At 44.7% G+C, this 20,000-nt stretch overlaps 1 protein-coding gene across 5 annotated transcripts in view; it reads right to left on the bottom strand.

Annotated features, from left to right (window-relative positions):
• Positions 1 to 20,000, bottom strand: part of PTPRM (protein tyrosine phosphatase receptor type M) — a 671,212-nt gene that overhangs the window by 43,134 nt on the left and 608,078 nt on the right. For all 5 annotated transcript variants that reach the window (XM_055417180.2, XM_055417182.2, XM_055417181.2 and 2 more), the window contains one exon: positions 3,874 to 3,971. In XM_055417180.2, coding sequence (XP_055273155.1) covers positions 3,874 to 3,971 — 98 coding nt within the window. The remainder of the gene's footprint in view (positions 1 to 3,873; positions 3,972 to 20,000) is intronic.

Below are 20,000 nucleotides of genomic sequence, written 5' to 3'. Positions count from 1 at the left end.
CAGTCAACACGTGTGTGTGAGACGAGTGAGGACTCAGAATCAATCAAACATTTCAGGGGAAGAAACAGGTAAAACACTGAGCTTGGCTGTTTCACAGTGAGCCTAGTGGATACTAACTGCTCTCGGTGGGGCAAGTTCGCCTTTACTCGCTTTGTTGGGCATTTCCTGAGCTCCAGGAGGGAGACACCACGAATTTACAATGCTGTCTCCTCCCTGAAAGGAGTTTGCTTTTATGGCAGAGTTGAAGATTTTTTTTTTTTTTCAGTAGTCATTACTGCTTTTATAGCAAACTACTGATTTGGGGGTGAAAAGGTAATTTGTTTATTTTTAAGTATTTATTTGTTTGCAGATTTGGTTGTGCCCAGTTTCAGTTTCAGCATGTAGGATCTTTAGCTGTGGCACACAGGATCTAGTTTCCTGACCAGGGATCCAACTTTGGGCCCTACATTGGGAGTGTGGTCTTAGCCACTGGACCACCAGTGAAGTCCCAAGGAAGGTAATTCATAAATGCCACTATAGGTCTCAGTTGTGCTGGAGAAAAGATAAGGGTTACCTTAATACTTATGTTTAGGAAGTCCTCAGAATGGGGCGGGAACTTCTCTAATCACCTGCCCTGTAGAGACTCATTTAATCTTTACAAGATCCCTATAAAGCAGGTGGCATGATATCTACACTGCCCAAGTCGGGGGCTGGTGGTGGGGAGCTCAGCGACCCCTTCTAGGCTGGCCACACAAGGAGCTCCCCCACCCACCCACCCCCGCCAGCATCCCTGCTCTCAGTATCTCCCAGGAGACAGGGAATCCAAAGGCATAAATGGCTTTTACACGGCTGGCAGTAAAACTGTGCTTTTTCAGTTTTTATACTTTATCTAATAGTCCCGTAGCTTCTCCCCTCTTGTCTCGTCACTTTACGAATATCCTTTACAGAAACTTTTACATTTTAAAGGTCAATTTTCCCTGTCCTTTTCTTAATGTGCCCTCCATATTTTCTTCTAAAAATTGGGGCTTTTCTTTTAGTCCATATGAATAACCAAACGTGCCAGTTCAATTGATGGACAAGCTCATGTTTTTCCCACTAATTATACATTTTCCTACAAATGCCTACATCAACATCTGGGCTCTCATTTTTTGATCTGTTGATGTATTTATTTCTTCCTGATTTGCGGTGTCTATCATTTTCCCTTTTGCTATGTTCTTGTCTGGTTTTGATAACAATGTTATACTAGCCTCTTAAAATAAAATGGGGAAATAGTCTCTCTTTTTCTCTTCTCAGAATAATTTTTATAAGATTTGAGTTACCCATTCCTTGAATATTTAGCAGAGTATATCTACAATGCAGTTGGGAGTAACACTTTCCATGTGTCACTTTTTAACTATAATTCACTTTTAAAATAATTTTTGTCTCTTCAGAATTTCTGTTTCTTTTTGAGTCAGTTTTGGAAAATCAAATTTGTTAAGAAAATTGTTGATTTTATCTAAATTTTCAAATTTATTGTTATTCATATTATCTGTGAAAAATGTATCATATACCCACTATTTGTTATTTCTGATTTCTTTTCTTCTGATTTCCAGATGGTTGTCAATTTCATCAGTCCTTCCACAAAACCTTTTTGACCATGGTGATTTTTATTTCTTTGATTTTTATTTAATAACTTTCTGCTCTGCTGTTACTGTTTTACTGTTTTCTTTTTGTAGTTTACCCTGTTCCTCATTTATCTTCTTGAAGTAGATGCTTAATTAGTCTTCTAATAACAACCTTGAAGAACATATATATACTTTGGGTACCATTGGCTTGGCATCCTACACGTTTACTACATGATGCTTCATGATTCACAGCTCTAAGTATTTTCTGAGTGATATGAGGGTGTTGTGCTTTGACCCATGAATTAGTGGAAGCGTTTTCTCACCAAAGCCTAAGTGAGGACCCATCTGCCTCTGTCGTTTCCCTGTTCTGATGCCCAGCTGGCTTCCCTTTCCTTTGCCACTCCCCCATTTCCCCCTTGGCCCTTTATCTGAGCATCTATGCTTTGTAAGTAGGTTTCATGTGGCCGTCTCAGCTCAAATTCTTAGCACTGTACATGTCCAAGGCGTTACCTCCTGTTCTTGGTGGGCTTTAGAACTCAAGATCCAAGCTTGTGAGACTTAAGCCCGACCCCACTAGTCAGGACCCATGGGCACCATCATGTCAGCCTCCAGTGGGAGCCTGCTGCCCCCTCCCACTTTCTCTGGTCTCTAGTCCTTGCTTCTTCTCTGTTCTCTTGTAGTTTACTTTCTTAAGAGCTAAGTGAAACATTTTTAACATTTATGTTTACATATATTTATATTTTATATTAAATACATTAAAACTCATTTACATTTTATCTACAATTTCAGGATGTTTGTAAGAGGAGGATTTTCAGGTTCTTTGGCTTGCCATCTTTGGTAGAATTTTAACTACCTCCCACTTTTTAAGTCTCTCTTCTTTCTGGTTTGTGCTTCCTGAGACCTTCTGAAAATCCATTTGTAAGAACAGCTTTATTGAAGAAGTGTAACTGATGTACTGAGTTGGCCCAAAAGTTCGTTCGGGTTTCCGTAGGGTATTAAGGAAAAGCTCGAATGAACTTTTGGGCCAGCCCAATACAGAGAACTTCAGATGCACAATTGGATGGCTTCTGACATAGTGAATGCCCTTGGTACGATCACTACAATCAAGGTCTGGGGTAACATCCACCACCTCCCGTGGTTTCTTACATGCCTTTGGGTTTTGTGCATGTGTGTGTGTGTGTGTGTATTAAGAGCACTTGACATGAGGTCTACCCTCCTAACAAATTAAGTGGGTCACGCTGTATTGTTGACTACAAGCAAGCTTTGTACAGCAGATCTCTAGAACTTGTGCCTCTGGTGTAACTGAGACCTTACACCTACTGAACATCAACTCCAGCTTCCCCTCCCCCGATCCCTGGCACCCACTCCTGTAATTTCTGCTTCTGTGACTTGAGTATTCTCCATCACTCACTCCTATGGGTGGAATAGTCCAGCGCCTGCCCTGTTTAAGTGGCTTACTTCACCTGACCTGACATCCTTCAGATGCAACTGAGTTGTCAATGGCAGGATTTCTTTTTCAACCCCTCCATCACTTCTGCCCTTAATATTTCAACTGGAGGCTAATCTCTAGGCACAGAGTAAATCTCACAATGTCAACGTCTCTAAGGAGTGACAGGTCCTCCAGCAGAACCATGGAAATGGCCTCACTATTCAACAGAGCAGCTGCACTCTGTCTTCTCGTTTTCAAATTCCCCTTTGGGAATAATCCTGTTGCATCCTATGACCGAGATCTTAACTACTGAAGAATTTCCTGGTTAAATAAAAATAGCTCATCCGCAGTTAATACAGATGAAGTAACCCAAGACCTCGGGGGCGGCGTGTGGTCCCCACTTCACAGGTCAGGAGAGGGAGGAAAGGGACGATCTAAGTGAGAGGAGCTGGTGGAATTCTAAGCCTGGGATCAACTCCAGGGCTGCGGACTGTTCTCAGGGAGGACTTTCCCCTGGGTGGGGAATGCAGGCCTGCCTCCTGGGGGCTCCCCTTGAGCTCTGACACCCAAGCACCAGCAAGCGTGCTTCATTGTGTTTTTGTGTTGTGTGCTCAATATATCTGGGTAACAACTGCTTTTAAATCCTGACTACCTTTCCTGTCTGTTGCTATCGCAACAAATGAAAGCAATTCAGGCTATGTTTACTGATAATTTATAAGCAAGGACAGCAAGCCAGAGGAGGAGCCTAGTGGTTAGCATTTGTGGAAGGACACAGCACTGCATCCAGGGCTGGCTCCTGCCCTCCTTTACACAGGTGTCTAAGGAAGGAACAGACGACTGGGAGGCGGAGAGGCCACTTACCCGGCCCACTTCCACCAGGTTGGTCACCATGACGATGCTCGCGGTGTTCTCGTGCCACACCATCCTCCAGAAGTCAGAGATGGTCTCCTGCATCGGCCCTGCAGCAAAACACAGCAGACTTGTGTTCTTTGGGAGTTTACACCTGCGGCACTTCTGGGGCTCACAAAGAAATCTCCGGACAGCCGTGGGCAGTCCCCTCATCCCTCTGGGTGGACGGAGCTCTCCCTTCCAGTGCTGATGTGGTGGCGGGGGGCACTCTTCCTATAATAGCACCCTTAGAAACACGGAATTTTTCACTCATGGTTTAATTTTCTCATGTCATCCAACGCATTTGCATTTGAGCCCTTTTTGTCCTTCTTAAATGACTGCTGTGAAAGAAAGTTATTTCTTCATCATTTAGCTATTTATCTCTATAATGCTCGAGAGTGCGATTTAAAAAAAAAGGGGTACCATCACTCTTCCTGCTAACAACTGGCGAGATCCAGGGAAGCAGTCTAGAGAATGAAATGAGCCTCTTTAGGAAAGATGGCCTTTTCTGGTTTCTAGTATTTTTCTTAATCTGTGCTATCTGTCAAATTAATCCTTTCTAGAATTTTCGCCGAACACCTTCCAGCGAGTTTGGAGTTTCGAGCACTTGTAGTTCCTGTACACTGACCACGATCTGCTTTCCCAGCTCCTGGGATCTGAGCATTAAGGAGCTCTTTTTACGGACTGGAAAAAAAAGAGGGAAAATCCATGTTACAAAATCCCAGTGCTATAGACACTGTAAAGGCACAGAAGGAATTTAAACTTTCTTTAAATGCAGATTTTTTAAAAAGACCCACTCTATGTTCAAACATGTTTGAGGGTCTCCATGTAATAGAATAAATCTTTTTTGGGTAAATCTTCATGGTTCCTATCTATTTCAGTGTGTCAGTAATACATAATTAAAAATCTAAGGTTAACTAGCATATTAGGTTTTTCTACTAAAATTACAAAGGACTTATCTCTTACCACTCCCAATTTACATGCAATTTTTTCTATAGTGTTTATCACTTTTTGAAGCCCACCATGGATGCTATTTTAATACAATGTTTATATTTTCACATTTGTCAACTTCTTTGCTCCCTTTCAAACAATTTTAGAACTTTTATCTAGCTCATCTTTTAATTTTTCACAATCACGGAATACATTCTTCAGGAATTTCTTAAGGTTCTGCTGGAGGCAAGCTCTCAGAATTATTTGCTGAAAATGTATTTAGACAGTTTTATTGGGTGCGTATTTCTAGAGCAACACGTTTACTCTGTGGCTTCCATTTTCATAGCATAGTCTTTATATGACCAGTAGACATGTGGGGAAAGGAGAGGAAGACGCCTTCAAAGGTGGATGGGCTGGACGGCTGTGCTGTTGGATCTGGTCGTTGTAGATTTCTGGGTTTCGAGTGTGAATATGTGAGTTTGGGATCTGCCTCTGGCTTTGAACCGAGTGTGTGATGTGGGGCAAGTTATTGGTCATGAAAAAAGACAAACAACCCAACTTACCAATAAAAACGGGCAGTGCACTTGAACAGACATTTCTCTAATGCCCATCATCATTAGTCATTAGGAAAATGCAAACCACAGCCACAGTAAGATACCATCTCAGACCCCCTGGGATGGTTACAATTAGAGAAAAAAGCCAGAAAATAACACTGCGACCTTAGTATCTGCATCTCTCTTTATCTACACACTGATTTCAGGAACACGGCTGAGGGTTATTTTGAGAATCTGTGGAATGAGTGCTGACTCAGGCATTTTATACACAGTCACGTGTCAGAACAAAAACCAGGTGCAAAAACCCCCCCAAAACAACAACCATCCAAGGTGCATTTACATTAAAATAGTATGAGGAATGGAGAGGATAAATTGGATGTATATTTAAAGCAATTTGGGCTGTAAGTTGATCAATTTTTAAGCCAGATGATGGCTACATGAAGATTCATTGTACAATTCTGTCGATTTTTATACATATTTGAAGTTTTCTATGTCAAGATTTAAAAAAAAGATCTCACCAAGAGACATATTATCATTGACTGTAGAATTTGGTCAGTAAAAACAGAGATATTTCTCCACAAATTATTTTGCAGAAATCAGTAGGTTAAGCCATAGGTTAAAAAGAAGAACTGCTAATCTTCGTTTGCCTTACAAAATGAACATTAAGGAAATTAAAGCTTCTAAAGCCCAAGGCCATAAAAGAGCTGACGATGCAAAAAAAAAAAAAAACAACAGAAAAGCCAACAAAGAAACAAAAAAAGGGTGCATTTAAAGTTACTTATTGATGGTCACTTGCTGGCTGAGCAAAGGGGACACACCTGGCCCCGTCAGTCACTGCCCATTCCTCTTGACCAAGTATCAGTTTCTTCCTATACTTTTTCTTCTTCCTCACTGTCAAGCTTCCTTCCCTTTTCTCTGAATACAAATGTCTGCTGTTCCTCCTGCTGCTGTGACTACACTCTTCCCTTCCTCGTGAGAACCCCTCCACCTCCTGAGCCTCTGAGTCAAGTCCCTTTATGGGACCTTGGGCGCTGCCCCCCACGAAGCTTTGCCTGCCGCTTGCCCTGTCCCTTGGCGTGTGCGTGCCATTCTCCTGATGGACGGGCTGAAGATTTCAGTGACTTCAGTCAAGGTTACCGGGGACACAAGTAAACATCGGATCTCATCAATCACTATGCTTCCGGCTCACGGGAAGAGAGGTGTCTCCATTGTGTACTTAACGGCTTGTTACTTATTCACAAGGAAAAAATAACCCAAGTCCATCTTTGTGTAGACACACAGTCTCTCCAGTGCGACCCTGAAACAAAGTGATGACACTCTCTGCTTCCACCAGACACACAGGCCTGTGCCACCTGCTCTGAAACTTCCAGAACCAGTTCTGATGACAATGGCTAACATGGATGAATCTGGTGCCCCAGCATTGCAGATGCATGTACTTTCAGAAAGAAATCTTCCTCTCCCCTCAGTGCCCAACAGAGACATTCAAGGCTGGGCAAGTTCCCAGGTGCAACTCACTGGCCCTTTCTCGACTCTAGAGCCCCTGTGATGACTTATCTCAAGTTCTTCTGGGAGGAGGGAATGTGGCTGTCGTGTTTATTGCTCTTTCCTTAGGGTCCATGGAGTACCCAGCACAGAGCATGGGCTCATAAATAAATGGATGAATGAGTACTTCTGTATGAATTGCTTTAAACCATATTATTTACTATTAAAGTGTTATATGAAGAGTGTGTCCAACTCTTTGCCACCCCATGGACTGTAGCCTGCCAGGATCCTCTGTCCACAGAATTCTCCAGGCAAGAATACTGGAGTGGGTAGCCATTCCCTTCTGCAGAGAATCTTCCCCACCCAGGGATCAAACCTGGGTCTCTTGTATTGCTGGCGGATTCTTTACTGTCTGAACCACCAGGGAAGCCCCATATAAATATTAAGTACTATTAATAGATAATACTTGTAGGAGTCTCTTTCTTGACATATTTTGGAGATTACCTGTAGAAGCTTGAAAGAACATTGCCTCTAGTTCTTCCCGATTTATTATAAAGGGGGGCATCTTTTGCAAGGGCTTCTTCAGAGTGAGCGTGAGGGTCCCCTGGTCTCCAGAATGCTGCCCGGCAGTGCTGCAGAAACTGGTTCCAACCACTGAGCAGGTCACTCCTTGGAGTCGCCTTGCTCCCAATGCTCCAATCTCAACCCAATCCATCATTTGGAGCCAGAGTGCAATTCTGGCTTCCACCAACGGTTCTCAACTCTGGCTGCATATTACAATCACTGTGCAGCTTTACAAAATTCTGATGACCTAACCCAAGAGTCTCTGGGTTTACCGGCCTGGGAGGGGGTTGATCTCATAGGGAAGAACCACAGAGATTCAGCATCCAGGCATTTGGCTACGCCTCTGACCTAACTATCAGGTGGTCTTGTTCAGAGGTGGAACACCCAAGATCTGTGGCTTTTGAATCTACTGAATAGTCTAACCCGCATATAAGCTCTTTGAATCAAGAAGTCCCAATTCTTTCTGATTTAGAAGGAACTTGACTCATAAGATGGGACTTCTCTGGTGGTTCAGACAGTAAAGAATCCACCTACAATGCAGGAGACCTGGGTTTGATCCCTGGGTCAGGAAGATTCCCTGGAGAAGGGAATGGCAACCCACTCCAGTATTCCTGCCTGGAGAATTCCATGGACAGAGGAGCCCGGAAGGCTATGATCCACGGGGTTGCAAAGAGTCAGACATGACCGAGTGACTAACACTTTCACTTTCACTCATAAGATAACATCTGGGAACATGGCTATACCATTTCACTGAGGGGCAAAGCAGTAGTCAAGGTGACACAGGTTTTTTACAATGTTTACTTAACTACTTTCGGGGTATCTTTAAAGCAAAGGGTGTGATCCATGGAAAGGTCACTGGCGACTGCTCTCAGGGTGGACAAACAGCTAAACTCCTATGACAAGGAATCCAAAACAGTAGGCAAAGGATGCTGTAAACCCTGTCCCTCCGGCATCAACAGCTGGGATGACAACCCCGGAAGGTATCTGGTTTCTTCAGTTGCTGGCTGGGTAGGGGCCCATGACCGGTGTGGCTAAGCCTTTACAGACGTTGGTACAATAGGTGGGAAGGTTATTCTCAGCAGCTGTCCTAAGCGGACCAAAGTGTTTGAAAGTAAGGTCTCGAAACTTCAATAGCATCAGGCCGGCACTACATCCCGTTTCCCTGATGACCATCGGCACACACAGACCTCTCTTGGCAGAGAAGAAAACGTGCAGACAGGTGGTTCTTACACCACCCAGCCCCCAGGAGAGCATCCAACAAGAAGGGGCAGAAAGAACGAGAGCAGAATGAAAACAATGAAAAGCCGTGCGTGAAAGACATCCAAGGATGGCTCTATTGTGTGAGACTAGTTCTCCAGCTCATGGGCAGTGAGAGATATTAAAACTTACAATTTCAGGACCTTGATGGATGACTCTGCCCTCTCCTTTTCACATCCTAATTTCTATGCATCATGTTTTCTGCATTAATTAGAGCCACAGGAAGTCAAGGTCCTTGGAGCTCACAGTGATGCACGAGAGTTTTTGGAAGGGAAGAAAGAGTTCAGATATGCCCCAGAATTCCACTGTAAACGGGATAAAACCTAACTTCTTTTGAGCACTTCCTATTTCCCAGGTCTCCTTTGAGTGTCTTACAAGATATATTATGTCATTAAGTTAAAAATCACAGCCCTACTTAATAGGCATTACTATTCCCCCACGGGGGTGGCTCAGCTGCTAAAGAACCCGCCTGCAATGCGGGAGACCAGGGTTCGATCCTTGGGTTGGGAAGATCCCCTGGAGAAGGGAACGGTTACCCATGCCAGTATTCTGGCCTGGAAAATTCCACGGACTGTATAGTCCATGGGGTCGCAAAGAGTCAGACACGACTGAGCGACTTTCACTTCACATTCCCCCACTTTGCTGGAAGGACACTGAGGCAGAGAGAAGTCGGCGGAGTTGTCCACGGGGCCGAGCCTGAGGTCTGGCCTCACCAGTCACACCGCCGCAAGGTGAGCATCCACGGGCGTGACAGGTGCACGTGTACAAGTCATCACGATCCCAGCAAGAATAAAAAAGAGGAACCCGCTGTCAACCGCCTTTTAAATGCAGTTTTTATGACATCAGTGTTCTTTTATAAGTCCCATGATCCCACTGCTACAGCATAAAGTCCAAGTTCATGAGCACGGTCCCTCCCAAGTTCAGGTTCATGAGCACTGTCCTCCTCGCAGTTCCAACCTCCCTGTATCCAAGCGTTTCTAGAACCCAGCACGTCCTGGTTTACTCCTTCCATCTCCCACCACCCCAGCCAAAGCCAAGTGCTCCTGAATGACCAGCCCAGCCTCACATTTGGCCCCCCTCACTCTGTTCTCTCCAACTCAGCCACAGCTCACCTCTGCAAAGCATCATTTTTCTGCTTAAAGATCTTCCAAGGGGTTTCCACTGAGTAAATCCCAGGTTCCTGAATGAGGCAGACCTGGCCCCCCAGTTCTGTGCCTGGACCGGGTCTCCACTCTTGGCTTTGGCTGTTGCGGGTGCCGTGTCCTTGGGACACCCTGAAGGATCCCCTACCAGGACCCCTCTGAACTTGCTTCATTCATTCACCCCCTTCCCAGCTCCTGGGGGAGATCTGAGTGTGTGACCTGTGTCCACAGGTGAGCCTGCTGCATGCCAGGATCCTGGGACGGTGAGGATGCCACAATAAATGATGGAAACACAGCCCCTGCTTCACAGAAGCTTGAGGCTGTACCAGGTGCAGGTAAGGCAAGAACACACCACATAAAGTGTGGGGAGGTCAGCAACCCCGGACTCCTAACTTCCAACAGAGACGTGCACACCTCTGCAGACACACGGATATTTTCCAGGGGGGATGTGGATAGTTTCCAAAATAGTATTAATAATTTCTATACACTCAGCGGCTTTATGGACTCTGCCTATACTGATCTCTACGAGAAGGAGTCTAGGAACAGGGGTCTTTCTCGAACATGACAAAGCTCTCACTCGTCTCAACTATTACTATGGGGCACTGCCCAGGTGAAGAGACCTGCAAGTGTGAGATTGAGGGATGGACTGAAACGCTGGCTGCAGAAACCCAGAACGCTCCCCGCCTTCCCTTATGAAACATATCTCTGTGGAGGACAAAATTTGGTGTTAAAAATGGGATATTTTGGTTCATGCTGAGATACTCTAAATTCACAACATCCAAAGTGGCAGAGCCTGGGAACATTTATTGCTTTAACTGCCGCTGGGCTGTTCTGTGGGACCACTGAAGTTTTCCTGGATGCAACCCATGGATGAAAGTTTCATGTGTTTTCTTTCAGATTTGGCATGCTTTAATCTGTAAGGTGATTAAAGTCTATTTATCATAATATCATAAAATATTTATTCTCATTACATCCATCCTCATTTTACCTTAGAAAATAATTTAATATTGTCTATCTCCTATTAACAAGTAAACTTATATCAACTTATGATGAAAATTTTAGATAGCAACTTAAAATATTCAAAGTGGGTACATAATTTTTTCAAACTTCTTTTGAGGATTCACAAGCAAAAGCATTTGAAGACCACTGTCAGCCTGAAATGTATTTATGCCTGCGTGCAAGCATGCTAACTTGCTTTTTTAGTTGTGTCCGACTCTTTGTGATCCTATGGACTGTAGTCTGACAGGCTCCTCCGTCTATGAGATTCTCTAGGCAAGAATACTGGGGTGGGTTGCCATGCAACCCACTCCAGGGGATCTTCCCAACCCAGAGATTGAATCCGAGTCTCTTATGTCTCCTGCATTGGCAGGTGGGTTTTTACCACTGCTGCTGCTGCTAAGTCGCTTCCGTCATGTCCGACTTTGTGCGACCCCATAGATGGCAGCCCACCAGGCTCCCCCGTCTCTGGGATTCTCCAGGCAAGAATACTAGAGTGGGTTGCCATTTCCTCCTCCAATGAATGAAAGTGAAAAGGGAAAGTGAAGTCACTCAGTTGTGTCTGACTCGTAGAGACCCCATGGACTGCAGCCTACCAGACTCTTCCATCCATGGGATTTTCCAGGCAAGAGTACTGGAGTGGGGTGCCATCGCCTTCTCCCACTAGCACCATCTTTATCACTAGTGAACCTGGAAGTCCATATTTATGTCTACAAAGTCAGGAGGAAGTTGTATTTCTTCCTGCAATATGGTTTTCCCTGCAGTGCTGAACTGTAGAGTGGATGTGACTTTGCTGGGAGGAATATGGGGGGCAGGCCCTTGGGTGGAACGTCTAGTATGGGTGACTCAGTGCCACCTGATGGGGGAGGGGACACACATGGAGCCATCTTCAGAGAGAATGCAAAAGTTTTGCAAAAATTTTGGGTTCAGATTTCACGAGTAGTAGAAAAACACGTGGAGAAGGCAATGGCACCCTACTCCAGTACTCTTGCCTGGAGAATCCCATGGATGGAGGAGCCAGGTAGGCTGCAGTCCATGGGGTCGCTAGGAGTTGGGCACGACTGAGCGACTTCACTTTCGCTTTTCACTTTCATGCATTGGAGAAGGAAATGGCAACCCACTCCAGTGTTCTTGCCTAGAGAATCCCAGGGACGGGGGAGCCTGGTGGGCTGCCGTCTATGGGGTCACACAGAGTCGGACACAACTGAAGTGACTTAGCAGCAGCAGGAAAACACAACTAGGAAGAAATCTTTTAGATGGAAAGCCTGCCTTCCAGGAAGAATGCAGAGGAGGAAGTGTCTGGTTGTCTCAGGCTGACACTTGTGATGAGGTGTCCACAGCCACAAGGAAGAAAGAGGGAGAAAGGGAAGAAGGAAGGGGGGAAGGAAGAGGGCCCAGAGGAGGGGACCCAGTGGGCTGGAAAGCTGAGCCAAGTATCCAAAGGCCAAGTCCAGTGGAGCATCTGAGCTCCCCGAAGGTGCAGATGGACGAAGTGTCCAGAAAGGACAGATCTAGTCTACTGAACAAAAGCTCCCAAAGAACAGGACCACACTGACTGTGAACAGTAAACAACAGTAAAGAGACACTGGGGCAGCGACGCCTCAGCATCAGGGCTCACAGCATGTGGCTCCCGGCGGTGATTCTGGGACAAGAAGGTCACGCAGGCTGGGCAGGTGGTCAGGTCCCCTCTGGCCTCTCCAGAGCCACTTGCCAGGCTCCAGGTACGGAGCAGGGGCTCGGGCCTGAGCTGGGTGGGCTCAGGAACCGGTGAGTCATGGACGAGCTGAACTTTGAGTCAGACTGAGGATGACGGGGGCTGCCCTTAGATGGGAGTTCTGGATAAAACTGAGCAGGAGTCTACTGCAAGACTGTTGTGGTGTCAGCCAAGAGGCCGAGGGCTCTGGGCGCTTGCGGGCGTGGCCTGGGTCAGGCTCTGCAGTGTCTGGCTCACTCCATCGGAGGAGAAGACCCTTGATGGTGGGACACCGACATGGAAAACAGGGGCCTAGGATTTATGCATTCATTTTCAAGCTCTTACTCATAAATAAAACTGGCCCTAAATTTCTGATCTATTATTGTTTTCACTGCTGCTGGAGATAATCTAGATAAAGTATTATGAAGTCAGTTACTCAACGTCTGGCGCATTAGACGTCCCTTCAGGGGCTTCTGAGTAAGTTTTCATTACAAAACTTTACGTGCTTTTTCGATATGATGCTTCCATAACACTTACCTATAATTTTACATTTAGCAGCCTTTCATTTTTGCAGTAGTGGAATGTAAAAGTTAAAATATGCCACCATGCTTTACGGACTGAATCTGGTACGTCGTAAAAGGCATAAGGGTGACACAGAAAACAGTCGGCTTTCGCATTAATAATTAATAAACCTTAACAACACTTATTTGATAGGTGCATTGGCTCTCCCCTGAAGCTACATAAGGGAAAATCATGGAATTTTTATGGTAATTTTTGGTTTCAGCTGCAGAAAAAGAAAACAAAGCTGAGATAGCTGGTTGCATGGGATTCAATCTATTTTCCTGAATTGTTAAGAGCATCCCTGTCCCCCAATTTTCATTTAAAAGGAACAATAAAAATCAACTAAAGATTTAGAAGCAAACACTGAGAATTATTCTGTGATGGGGAAAACAGAATACTTTATATAATCTAAACTCAAAAATATAACTGGCAGCATTTCCTAAGGGCAACTCTTAATGTGAAACACCCTTCATGTCCAGAATTATAGAATGAGGATGTTCACCAGTCTACTAGAAATTTTATTTAGCAACCAGACCAGTCCAGTGGAATTTCAATTTGAATATAGTAAAAAGAAGAGCGGAGAAGGCCACTCCAGTACTCTTGCCTAGAAAATCCCATGGATGGAGGAGTCTGGTAGGCTGCAGTCCATGGGGTCGCTAAGGGTCGGACACGACTGAGCGACTTCACTTTCACTTTTCACTTTCACACATTGGAGAAGGAAATGGCAGCCCACTCCAGTGTTCTTGCCTGGAGAATCCCAGGGATGGGGGAGCCTGGTGGGTTTCCGTCTATGGGGTCACACAGAGTCGGATACGACTGAAGTGACTTAGCAGCAGCAGCAAAAAGAGGAGAAATTTGGCATTGGCGCTATTATGAAATATGCCTTGCTAAGAAGTAGTGTCAGACGTGATGATTAAATTAATGATGTCAAAAGCGCTTTTTAAAATTTCTTTTCCTTCCTCCCTCTTCTCCTTTCTTCCTTTTTTTTTTTTACTATATTTCCTATATATCCGTGGCTCTCACACAATAACAAATCCCTTTTTACACAGCCCGGGTCTTTCTTTCTTAAATTTTCTACTTGTTTCCCTTTCTTTTCTAAGTTGAAGCACAGTTGATTGGTGAGCAGGAACTTGCTGATCACCCTCTTTCTCTTGAACTGGCTCACAAGGTGTGTGCGCTCCTCTTTCGTCTGAGAAAACTCGGCATCCACCATGTGTACTGTGTCCGTCCCTCTGGGACATACCATTCTCACGGATGGTACACAGCACTCATGCCATGCCCTAAAATTCTTTCAGACTGAACCAAGAAAGTGTGTCGATATGAGCTGTGCAAATATCCGTGGCTTTCTCTAGATAACTAGTCATGGGATGTCGGTTTTCAGGTGCGGTGCAAGAACATATGAAATCCTGATTGGACCCTGAAAGGTCATGTCAGAATTACTTATGAGAAAACTGGTATAAACCAAACACTAATGGACAGGCAACATATAAAATCTAAAATATCCTGGAAACCTTTGTAGTGTCTGTCATAACCCTTCAATCTCTGCTCTTTTCTGGTTAATACTCTGACTCTCATCTTCTTCACTTATTCAGCTAGAAGTAATTATGAAATATTTAAGAACAACAGAGAATAATATAGTAGGCATTATTTAATATGGGGCTTCCCTGATGGCTCAGAAGGTAAAGAATCTGCCTGCAATGCAGGAGACCTGGGTTCGATTCCTGGGACTGGAAGATCCCCTGAAGAAGGGAATGGCTACCCATTCCAGTATTCTTGCCTGGAGAATTCCATGGGCAGAGGAGCCTGGTAGGCTACAGTCCATGGGGTTGCAGAGTCAGACACAACTGAGGAACTAATACTAGCACACTAGCATGAATAAAGTATGTTAAATAATACCTATTACATGAGTTTGAGTGAACTCCGGGAGTTGGTGATAGACAGGGAGGCCTGGCGTGCTGTGATTCATGTCCGCAGAGAGTCGGACATGACTGAGCGACTGAACTGAACTGAACTGATATTCCAAAGAGATGCCAGGAACTTTATATTTAATTCTAATCGTCACCTTACCATTTTTCATCTTTGTGTGTCTAGTATCTTAGTTCCAATATGACTTCATCCTACCTTGATTAGTCATTATTATAGCTTCTTTTCTGTTGTAATTTTTTAATAGCTTTCATAATTTTTATTGTGGTTTTCCTTAATTTATTTTTATAAGGACAAAGTTCATGCATTTCCACACCACTTTTAACTATGTCTCAAGTCAACAGCACAGAGAAGGCAATGGCACCCTACTCCAGTACTCTTGCCTGGAAAATCCCATGGATGGAGGGGCCTGGTAGGCTGCAGTCCACGGGGTCGCTAGGAGTTGGACATAACTGAGCGACTTCACTTTCACTTTTCACTTTCATGCATTGGAGAAGGAAATGGCAACCCACTCCAGTGTTCTTGCCTGGAGAATCCCAGGGACGGGGGAGCCTGGTGGGCTGCCGTCTATGGGGTCGCACAGTCAGACACGACTGAAGCGACTTAGCAGCAGCAGCAGCAAGTCAACAGCAAAAGCAGATAAAGAAGCACATTTCTAAAAGAAGTAAACTTAAAATGAGTCAAGTATTCTGAATACCCTCTTCCTTTCTCTTACCCACTACTTTAAGACCTTGAAACAAAAATAAATGAAAATAGTGGTTTTGAGACCAAAGTTTGGAATGATATTTTTAGAAGTTTTCTTTTTTCTTAAACAAAAGCAACACGAGTTAAAATTAATTTGTATGAGGCATTTCAAAGGAAAAATTCTACAAGACCATTCTTAAAATAAATTATTTCTGCCACACAAACAGTCCTAACCATTTAGATACACTCAAGTGTTAATAAAATCCTGAATAAAAGCTAAAAAATAAAAAGTCATATTAGAAATAACATTGGTGCTCCCATAGCACATCTGCCATGTGATGATTTAAATCACTAGCAGGGTTTTGTTAAAACCAACAAACATATTTTTAATTATAAAACACTGACATACTTAAAATTAAGAGACTCTTCAATGTGGTACCAATGTTCTCAATGTTAAGAAAACTGACAACAAAATCTCTGTTAGAAAAGAAAAGCAGAATAAAATTGGTCTCTGTGTTGCTAGACAATTTGTTTTGGAAACTTGCTAATAAATTATTGGAAAAATTGTTACTATCCCTTTCACTTTCCTCTGCGTGAACAGGGGAGTTTGGGGTCAGGGTAGGGTCACCTGCAAGGACTCAAAGTCACAATTACTTTCTAGCATACTGTCTGCATTTTATTATTTGCATGTAAATACTTCACTGGGTTTTTTTATTTTAAAGAACATATTAACCATGATAATGTTATTCCACTTAAAAAGAACACTAATTTTTAAAATCATTGTATACACATCAATGACGGACTCCATGGTCTTTCTCTTAAGCTAACGTGCAGGAATCAAGGAACCCCCACCCTTCCTGGGCCTCCACTATGTGACGCTGATCCCAGTGGCCTGGAGCAAGAATTCCTCTTCCTCCAGCCCTTCTCTGTCTCCCGGTTTCCTGGTACAGACTGGCCACTTTGAAGCATCTGGTCAGCCAAGCAGAAGTTGGAATCTGCCTTGCTGGCGGTATCCAACACAGGCTGCAGAAACAGGCCTAGAGCACAGGTCTTCCCTATGTCTTCCTCTAACTCCCGCTCTGCTTCTCCGTCATCTGTTCTCTTTCCCAGATCACTGCTCAGCTCCATTTTCTTCTCTAGTGGTTTCTTGACTTCCAAAGCTGCTCTCTAAAGCATCCTGTGTGACTCTTAGATCAGAAATTGGTTTGGGTGAAGCCTGTTGGAGAGGGACTTGTTCAGTTTGGAATTAAGCTGTTTTCACTTATATGTAACCTGACCCTAAGGATGCTTCCAAGAGGCCTGCAGGACCCCACACTGGTGTCCTTTGTTGCAATCAGAAATGGTCAATGTCTGCAAGACTTCAAAAACTAAAAGAAAATGTGCTTTCTGCAGTGGATGACAGCTTATTGTCTTTGCAATTCACATCTGTTTAAAAGTCAATAACAGTGACGATCTTTTTTGTACTCTGGAGGGGAATGTGGGATGCTGGTGAAAACATAAGTGGTTCCCTTTGGTACATCCTGGAAGAAGCACAAACAGGTGTAGGATGTATTAGCTTTTATGAAGACAACGTGAGCATACGCTACACTTGGGTTAAAGCCTGGCTGCCTATGTGCTTTGAGAGCTGTGTCTTTGGAATCAATGGAATGATGGCAAGAATTTCAGCTAATACCTGTCGAGAGGCTGCTGGCAGAGCTGGCGTCTGAGCTCCAACAGTGTAACATCAGTGCCTACTCTCCAGCTAACCATTCTGCGCCACTGTCTCTGGGAGAGGTAAATGTCATGTCCTGGTTACTGACATAAACATGCTTGCATATGAAGGAATCTTAGGGTCAAATGAAATCCATAGAATTCAAATATTGGATTGTGACCACGTTGCATAAGCAAAGGAATATTTGCAAACAAAAACCAGCAACAGGGTTGACTCCTGGCAGAACTAGAATGTTCAAAGGCATTTCTGAAACCCCCTTTGCTTAAGTGAACTGTTGAAGTGAAAGTGAAGTGAAGTGTTAGTCACTTAGTCCTGTCTGACTCTTCGCAATCCCAAGGACTGTAGCCAGCCAGACTCCTCTGTCCACGGGACTTCCCAGGTAAGAATACTGGAGTGGGTAGCCACTGCCTTCTCGAGAGGATCTTCCCGACCCAGGAGTTAAACCCATGTTTCCTGCATTGGTAGGTGGATTCTTTACCACTGAGCCACCTGGGAAGCTCCATCTTTCAAGAGTGGTTGTTAACTATTGTTTTGCCACAGGTTTCACTTTGAACTGAAACTGGGTTTTGTTCCTTTTGGATTAAACCCAGCTCTCCCCTAGAATCACGCGTTCTCAGCGGTTACATAAACATTTCCAGCTTGCAGTGGTACCGCTGTGAACAATGCAAGTCTGGGTGTATGCTCAGTTGTGTCTGAGTCATTGTGACCCCGTGGAACATAGCCTGCCAGGCTCCTCTGTCCATGGGATTTTTCCAGGCACAAATACTGGAGTGGGTTACCATTTCCTACTCCAGGGGATCTTCCAGACCCAGGGATCGAATCTGTATCTTCCTGCATCTCTTGCATTGGCAGGTGGATTCTTTACCACCGTGCCACCCGGGAAGCCCTACCGCTGTGAACGAGAATGCAAAAGCTGCTACTGTTCTTGACATGGAAACTGAAGGATAGAGCAGATAAACCAGATTCGAGTGGCAGCAAAGATGAGGCCTCCAAAGAAGAACTCGTGGTAGAGGAGAACGGACAGGTGGTCGGCAGAGAAGGGCAAGGGCCCACTCTCAGGTACAGAGACGCATTCCTGGGGATCTGCTGGTCCCTGAGCCCCGCAGCAAGCTGGATGAAAACACTGCTTGAAGATCTGGGAGGAGGCAGCTGAGAAAGTGTCTGTAGCCTCGGGAGGGAGGAACATGACAGATGCTCACAGCACAAGAGTCTCCTGCAGGCTGAGTCGCAGAACATCCATCAGGCCCGTCTCCAAAGAGAAGCCTCGTGTACCATTCTGAGTGCTTGTTCACACGCCAAAGAGGGGCACGGAGAGAAGCAATCAAGGAGAAAAATAAGAATGGCAGCGTTCAGCGTGGAGGGGCTGGGTGACCCAAAGGACCCAGCCTTCTGTCAAGGAGAAGCAAGACGAAGGGAAAAACTTCCCTGCACATGCTTCAGGGGCCACTGTCGGAGACATAAAGGCTTTCGTTAGTCACTCTCTTCTTTAATTAAGCTTTCCTCAGTGCACAAGTGGGATCTGCTTTTATTTGAGGCAAAAGAGAATAAATCTGATAAATGAACAAAATAGAGGTAAGTTGACTCCCTAGACAGAGCAGAGTGAAGGCAGTCTCGAGTTTTCAATGGTATCGGGAAATTTCCAGAAGTATCCTTTTGAGTGAGAAGGCGAGAAAGGGAGCTTGCAATGGCTAGACACTTCCTCAAGTCTGCTGCCTTGAGAGACTCATCCCAAACCGCCTTGATGGGCAATAAAGGATCCTGGTCCCGAGTCTCAGGAAGGGTGGTTCTCGGGCGGAATCAGGGCTCACTTCTCCACCCGCTCAATGGTTTAGGACTGGGAGAGAGAAACAGCTGAAGTCCTGCCCAAATCTGACACTGCAGCAAACTCACAGGTTGGTAACAGCTGGCTGCCACATTGTCTAATTCCTGAGTCACACTCTGTTCCTGACTCTGCACTTGGTAGGCCCTTGGTAGATGCACAGAAATACTGGTTCAGTTTTTAATGGACTAGGCCTGGAAGCAACAGCTTGGTTCTGCAAAAGTGGGTGAAGGTGGGGGAACGCCAGTCCTTGGAGAAAAACACCTGGGCACTAGTCACTGCTCCATTCTTTTAGGGCTGAACCTGGGAGAATGATGAGACCTTCTATCTCTTCCTCACTGTTGACTGAGGCACCTTAGGAGGCCAGAAACACAGGATATCTCTCCTAAGCTGAACACGGCATAAGCCCTATTCAAGTATGAATGCTCACCAGTGTAGTTCACAAAGCCTTCTGCATATGTGACTCATTTGAGCTGACATGGATGAGAGTCACTTAAAGCTGGTTGTGCTTTAAATTCCAACTGTTTCGATGAAAAAAGAAGGGAGTTGGACTTGAAGATTTTTCAAGTTTTTACCAGCTCTAAAAGGTGCTATAATTTTTCTACTTTAAATGAGGAACATTTCTGGGAGCTCCCTTGTAGTTGAGTGGTTAAGAATCCACCTTGCAATGTAGGGGACACAGGTTCAATCCCTGGTTGGGGAACTAAGATCTCACATGATGCAGGGAAACTAAGCCCTCTCACTACAACTATTGAGCCCACATACCACAACTAGAGAGTCTGCG

This window comes from Moschus berezovskii, chromosome 28, assembly GCF_049115385.1.
Source record: "Moschus berezovskii isolate FMDL1 chromosome 28, NW_MosBer_1.0, whole genome shotgun sequence".
Classification (NCBI taxonomy): Eukaryota; Metazoa; Chordata; class Mammalia; order Artiodactyla; family Moschidae; genus Moschus; species Moschus berezovskii.
The sequence above is the reverse complement of the archived record's forward strand: the minus strand, read 5'-3'. Positions and strand labels throughout refer to the sequence as shown.